Source organism: Arachis ipaensis, chromosome B3 (genome assembly GCF_059453495.1).
Source record: "Arachis ipaensis isolate K30076 ecotype BB chromosome B3, ASM5945349v1, whole genome shotgun sequence".
Taxonomy (NCBI): Eukaryota; Viridiplantae; Streptophyta; class Magnoliopsida; order Fabales; family Fabaceae; genus Arachis; species Arachis ipaensis.
In genome coordinates, this window is record NC_142438.1 from 2,789,073 (window position 1) to 2,796,521 (window position 7,449).

A 7,449-nucleotide genomic window follows, 5' to 3' on the forward strand; every position below is an offset into this window, starting at 1 on the left:
TTTAAACCCTTTTCTACTATATATTGATTTCACTTCTCATACACCATTATCATAAGACAATTTGGTATATATATAATCCCGTTTTAAACTGTGAATTGTAAGTAAATCCACTCTAACGCCAATAATTATTATAAAAATAAAAAATAAATCTCCTCCATATAAAATGCAAAATAAGTAAATAACTGACTATATAATTATATATATTTGGGCCAATATGATCCACAAATTTTATTGTTCCATCACAATGACAAACCTTCAAATTGGGGATGCGTCCTAATGAATCGGATCCAAACCCTATTGAGGGTCAACACTATATACAGAGAGAGAATTAAGCAAGTGATTATAGGTCACTAATAACACAAATAGAAGGGGTTATTATGATTTATGAGGCCGGCCAGTGCCTACTTTTTTAGGCTATTTTGGTTGAGAGGGGGGGGGGGGGGGGGTTGTAGACATAGTGTTATACACAAAGTATGTAGGGACATCATGCCACATAGTATAAAACCAACTCATGCCATTTGAGGAATTTGTCTCTATCACTAAACTTTGAACCAATGCTAACTCCACATAACATAAACCTTGTCATAGCCAGAAAAAGATAAACAACTTCACATGTTAACAAAATGCATGCTTCAACCTAGCTAGCTAGCTCAATTTATTTAATTTTCTGCTACATAATATGCAATTTAATCATCATCATCATCCAGCTGTTGTGAAGATTAGAAAGCAGGCCAAATTATTTTAACATAAAAAAAAATTGGACAAAAAAAAAAGAGTATTTTCAGAATAATTTGTGGGATTTAATTATTTATAAGTAATTTACACATATACTTAGTATTTTTCAATTTATAAGAAATTATACCCCTTCTTCAATATTTTTTTTCCTCTTTAAAACTCTTCTTTATGTTACACCACAAGCTTGTGTTAAACTTTGGCAAGAGTACGAAGTAGTACGTACTATATCTCTATTTGTTTGGATAAATTACAAGAATATGATGATTTAAAATCATCATTCAAGTAGTTTTTTGTTTTTCCTCATTATTTTTGTTTTTCTACTAATAATGGAAATTGATGACATCTCAGCTGATTTCATACCCTTGTCTTGTGGTGATTGGTAATTTCATAGCCATTTGGAGTAAGCAAATTAAATTAAAGCAACCAATTGAAAAAGTTTAATTATATCACACAAACCCATCTTCATTGCTTTGGTTCCATCTTAATCACATTCTTATATTACATTAATAAGTTATAAACTATACTTCAACCCACATTCTTAAAATCTTAGGCCTTTTAACAAAAGAAGAAAATTACTAAAGCATTGGGTCTATGATCATAGTGTTAAGGTCCTAAGTTCCCTTTAATTAATGAGAACAATATTTATATAAATAAAGTATAGTTTAATGAAGTGGGAATAAGAGGATATAATTGTGGGGGTTACATACATGAGATAATGGAGAGAATGAATTGAAGCTCTCCAACTAAGACAACATACATGTGCTAATGTCAATGAGTGAGTGAGTGATCTCTTTTAATTTCTATTAGCTTATACATAATATTAATAGTATAGTCTATAGTATATTACTTTGTTATATATGTTATGCATTCGGACACCTCACGCAACATATGTGTCCACATGCTTCGCTTACCAGCATTCACAAAAACGTGCACATAACTAACTTTAGATAAGTGGCCAGTGTAAGTGACTTAAAAGTCTTCCCATCTCTCTCTCTCTCTCTTTCTTTTTTCCTTCATTGCTTAATTCAAGTTACATCTCTTACTCAATATATAATAATGACATATATGCCCAAATTTCAAGCTATAAGGCAAAATTAGTAACTATTTTATGCATTTCTCAACTCTTATATAATCTTTTGTTATTTGAATTCCCTTGATTATGTGAATATATGAGTAAAGATGTGTGGAATGATGGGTGCAAGTCCAAGAACTAAGGTTGGACAATACAAATGAAAATGGTATAATATAACCTATGATGCACGAATATTGATATGTATATTAAAATATAAAATAATTTTTTAATTATTTTTAATATATTTTTTAATTATATAAAGAATATAAAATATTTTTTATTTTAATAATTAATGGTATATATTATTTTTAAACTTATTTTATAAATACATGTAAAAAATAAGGTTGGATACGCTGATACGTGATGGTATTTAGATGTGTCTAAGCGTATTTGGTAAATAATTTTTTATTTTTTATTAAGACACAGTTAAATATAAAAAATACGTATATTGAATAAATATTATGTTCAAAATATATCCGATACGCAGAGACGACAAATAAAAAAAATTACCCGTAATTCATATAATATATAAATATAACTCTCCTAATCAGTAATAAGGTGTTTGTGGCCTCAAAGTTACCACTAATATCTTTCTTGGGAGCATCAAATTTGTATGGGCTGAAACAGAATTCCAATGAGAATGAGATAATCCCCAAGATAATTATTACTATGTATCTAGTCACAAATTAAACAATAAATGTATTTAATTAATTATTTTAGGGGATTACAAATTTAATTAAGCAAAGAAAAAAATAGCTAACTTGGCAGCTGGTTAATTAGGTCAAAGTGTTTAATTAGTTCAAATCTAAAAGCAATTACTATAATAGAGAGATGGAGAGAGGGGACCAGCAAATATGATAATACTTAAATTAGCTTATTATAGTATTTAGAATAATATATATAGCAAGAGACAGGGAGCCATAGAAATTGAAAGATACATGGTGAATAATAATGATGGCTTCGCAAGCATAGCATATGGCAACGACACAATGCATCATTTCATTTTTGTTACCAAAATTAGTTTGTTTTAATGCATCCCTCCTTTTCAATTTATTATATTATATTCTTGTGAATTAGTGAAGGAGAGTGGGAATGTAATGTATGTGGTAGCTATAAGTCCAGAAGTATATGCATGTATGTATGTATATATGTATGTATGTATGTATGAGAAACTAAAGAGAGGGAATGAGAGAAAATAAAGAGATCTCTAAACATAGCATGTAAAAAAAAAAAATCAATCACGCTTACGTGATCAACAACATTTCTGCTAACTTCTGCCAACTCTTATTTATAAATGTGTTTAATGAAAGTGTCTAATAAAAATATATTTTTTTATGGTTGTATTTAATAAAAGTGTCTTTATAGATATATTTTCTGGATGTATTTCTTTATATATGTGTTTAAAATATAATAATTAATTATTTTTAGCAATAAATTGACAAATAATATATTGGTATTTATACTTTTCCAAAAAAAATACATGATTAAATAGATAGTATAATCATGTGATAAAAAATGGGTATCTAAATATATGGGTACATCAAGAAAAATTACATGATACAATACATAATATATATAATCATCATGTGATGGAAAGTAGGATATCTAAATAAAAATAATAAGTTGCATTCATATTGCAAATGAAAAAGTTATTTCAATAGATGAAAAGAAGAAAAAACCTAACAAATATGTATATATAATTAGCTAGGTATTTTTTAAGGTGGTTATGTTATAGTGATTACAGTATTTTAAATTAAAAAAATGCTGCTAAAAGTTAAAGTAAATTATTTAATAATATTTTTAATTATCAAAATATTAAAAATATTATTTTAATTTTAATAATACTTATATAATTACCGAAATATTTTTATACTAAAATTCACCCTTAATAGTATATTATAAATATGCAATTATAAAATTACATAAAAAATATGTATGTATGTATGTATGTATTTATGTATGTATGTATGTATGTATGTATGTATGAGTGAGAAACTAAAGAGAGGGAGTGAAAGAAAGAGATCTTTTAGGCTTTATTATAACAAAAAATGAAAAGCACACAAAAGGGAACCTAATCCACGACTTTTGGTTGTGGTGGTGGTTATGCCAAACCCTAGCTATACCTTCACTCTTGCATATCACTCTCCACTCTTCTAAAAACCATTAGTAATTTCTTTTTTCTTCATATTTAAGACTTCGATCTTAGACTATTAGTTACGTTTTTTTTTTGTGGCTTCCTTAATTGGTTCAACTGATCAGATATAAGGTTCTCAAAATTATACTAAAAAATAAATAAAGGAAAAGAAAAGAAATATATATATAAATAAAAGGAAGATAAATAAAGATGCCCTATCACTCACTTTTCGTGAATGAAAGGCAACCATGAACACTAACTACTTACTTACTCAAAGTATTCCAACTTCAACAAGTAGATCATATTGTCACGTATTTTTATAATTCAAAATCAAAATGCTCAATTATTAATAAAACCAAAGAATAATTCCAAAGAATCGATAATTAGCTAGGGAATAATATGTAAATAATTAACAATAGTGCTAAGTAATAATAATTCACATTGATCCATAATTGATCAAAATAATGAAAATTCCACCCTTCCCCAACCTGGCCTAATAATGGCAGTCCACCAAAGCCGGAGCAGCTGAGAGCACCATAGATTTCTTAGTTGCTGCGGTAGCAAACTGAAACTTTGGCTCCCGGAGGTCTTCCTCCGGAGCCGGAAGGTTGAGATCCAATTCTAGAATATTTCGAGGCTGAACTTCTACTGTTGTAGTTATAACAGTAGAAGTTGCCTCAATTCTGCTTAGGCCAACATTGGCCTGAGCAGTACTATTGGCGGCTGCGGCCGCTGTAGCCCTATGCCTTCTCATGTGTCCACCCAGTGCTTGGCCGGATGTGAATTCGGAGCCACATATGGAGCACTCGTGAATCTTGTTGGGCTTGTTGTTGTTGTTCCCGTGGAAATTACCTTTTTGCCCACTCCCAAATTGTAGAGAAATTATTGGATTATTATTATTTGGAGGGACAGTTTCAATCTGCTGGCTATGATGAAGATGATGGTCATAATTGGTCTTCATCATAAGTTGCTGCGGTGGTGGGGGAGGCAGTGGAGGTGGCGGAGACGGTGGTGGTGGTTTCTTGTCCTCGGCGGCAGGGATTGTTGTGAGCTTAGGCTTCTTGTGACTGGCTCTATGACCACCCAAGGCTTGAAAGGAAGGGAAGGTTCGGTTACAAGTCTTGCACTCATAAATATAGAAACCAACCTTGTTGTTGTTTATGGTGGCGGTTTCAATCTCCGAGAATTTCTTCTTGTTGTTACCACAACCATCATCATCTTCATCTTGATCATCAACTTGTGGCGGTTTTTGATGAGAATCTCCTCCTCCTTGAGCAAGAAGAATCAAGCAATTAGCCATGTCTTCTTCCTCTTGATTGGTTGTGGAAGAAATCGAAAACGAGCCGTGATCATCGCCGGAAGCGCTAGAACAGCTAGAGGCCGGCATGATGACGGTTGCGCCGCCACACAAAAGCCTCAACCTTTTGGTCCGTTTTCCCTTGGCTATATGATGGGTAGCATCATGATGAACAACATTACAATTATCATTGCTAGTGTTGGACAAATAATAGTCTTCCTTGTAATCCATTTCACAATTCAACACAAATTATGAGATAGAGTGAAGATAAGAAGAGTATAGAGTTATGTATTTATATAGTTTGGGATTTGAGAGTGAATGGGAACAAATGAGTTTGAAGCCGTCCTTGCTCTTTATAACAGCTACTTAATATTACTAAATAGTTGTTTACTTTGCCACCCAAAATCTTCCTTGCGTTTCCAACCTTGCAAGTGTGTGTTACTAACAACAAACTCTTCTTTTTCTTCCCTCTTCCACGCTCTCTTCTTGCCGCGTGCTTTCACGCTCTCATCATCTACCACACTTTTCTCTCCTCTCTTTCTGTTTCACTTCTACTACTACATACATTTTATATATGCTGCTTTATTTCTTAATATGTCTTATTAAACTTGTGTTATCATAACTTATGTAATTAATTACTCTTGGAATATATATACAATAGTTTTATAATTTTATAGATGGTTAACATATTATAAAATTTTATTTTTTATTGTTGTGTATATATGTAGGTGAAAACTTAGGTGAAGTCGACTTCACGTGAAGTTGATACCTGAGAACCGTTAGATGAAAATTTAGTCAATTCAGTCAAATCATCTAACGGCTCTCAGATATCAACTTCACGTGAAGTCAACTATACCTGAATTTCCACCATACGTAACATAAGTCTATTGGAATTGGGTGTGTTATATTTTTCATGATTCATCCATGATTATATATTGAATATTGGATTATTGATATTTTTAGTTTATAATTAATAATGGGAATATGTTAATGAAGCTAAGCAGTGTAACTTGCGAGTACAATTATCAATTAATACGTGTTAATAGGTTATTAGCTTAATTAGTAGTTTTGTGGATGGTAGAGATCTAGAAGGAAATTAGGTTGAAATTAGAGATAATTATTGTTATTATTAACTATAGTGGCAGATATGAATCTGAATTAGTGTTATAATTGTAGGTAACTGAAAAAGTGGATTAAAAAAAAAAAACTATGAGAGTTTAAAGAAGAGTTGAAGAAAGAAAGGTTGGTGTTAAGTGTTAGCGTTAAGGGTCGGTTTCACACTCTCTTTTGGTTAGGCTTTAGGCCAAACAGAAGGAAAGGGTAATTAGTAACACTATTTACACTAATAACCTATTCAAGCAAAGTGAGATTGCACGTTAAAAGCATGTATGTCAACCCTCCTCATAATAAGTATATATTTCCTCTTCTCTCATTAAAGAATACTTCTAATCCAATTGGAATCATTATTAGAGATTATTCGGGTGGCTTTTAAGCAAAATTAATTAAAGCCCCTTTAGTACCATCCCAAACAATAACAAATACACATATACATATATTTTTTTTTATTATTTTGTATTTAATTAATGGTTAATTAATTGTATTTTTCTTCCTTAAATTTTATGTCAATGTATATCGAAAGCTATCAAATTAACTATCATGTATTTACATATAAATATATGTGTTATCTAATTCAATTTCAAAGTATATTTAACATTTCAATATGTATTTTAAATTAAACGATTAGTTAATTTGGTAATTGATTTTTAGTGTGGTTAGTTTGTGTGAGTATGCAGTAGTGATGTGTGACTAGAGAATTATAGCGTAGAGAATAAAGAGTAGAAACAAAAATGTAATAATTGATTCTTATTATTTTTTTAATAGCCAAGAGTATTATTTATAGATATATCAAAGGGTTAAATTACAAGAACCAATATAAAAAAAGGTGAGGCTCTAACTATTCTTTGACTGTATCAGTTTCAGGCCCTATATTAGAAGTGGTACTCTTCACATTCCTCTTCAAACTCAGTGTGGAATTGAAAACCACCTGAGTTTGGTTCGAAATTTATGAAAGAGAGTTGCTGAGAGGGGCTTGGTCAGCACATCAGCTACTTGAGAATCAGAAGGAATATGAACCACAAAAAGTTGGTGTTTTGCAACTCTATCTTACACAAAATGCAAATCAATTTCAAAATGTTTGCTGCGACTATGAAG

At 30.8% G+C, this 7,449-nt stretch overlaps 1 protein-coding gene across 1 annotated transcript; it reads right to left on the reverse strand.

The window, feature by feature from the left end:
• Window positions 1–4,255: 4,255 nt before the first annotated feature.
• LOC107629278 (zinc finger protein ZAT5) lies at window positions 4,256–5,592 on the reverse strand. Its single transcript, XM_016332027.3, has one exon. The coding sequence runs from the start codon at window positions 5,467–5,469 to the stop codon at window positions 4,435–4,437; it is 1,035 nt and encodes a 344-aa protein (XP_016187513.1). The 5' UTR covers window positions 5,470–5,592; the 3' UTR covers window positions 4,256–4,434.
• Window positions 5,593–7,449: the final 1,857 nt, after the last annotated feature.

Coding starts and splice junctions, on each gene's coding strand:
- LOC107629278 (XM_016332027.3), bottom strand. CDS start 5,469: ATGGATTACAAGGAAGACTATTATTTGTCCAACACTAGCAATGATAAT.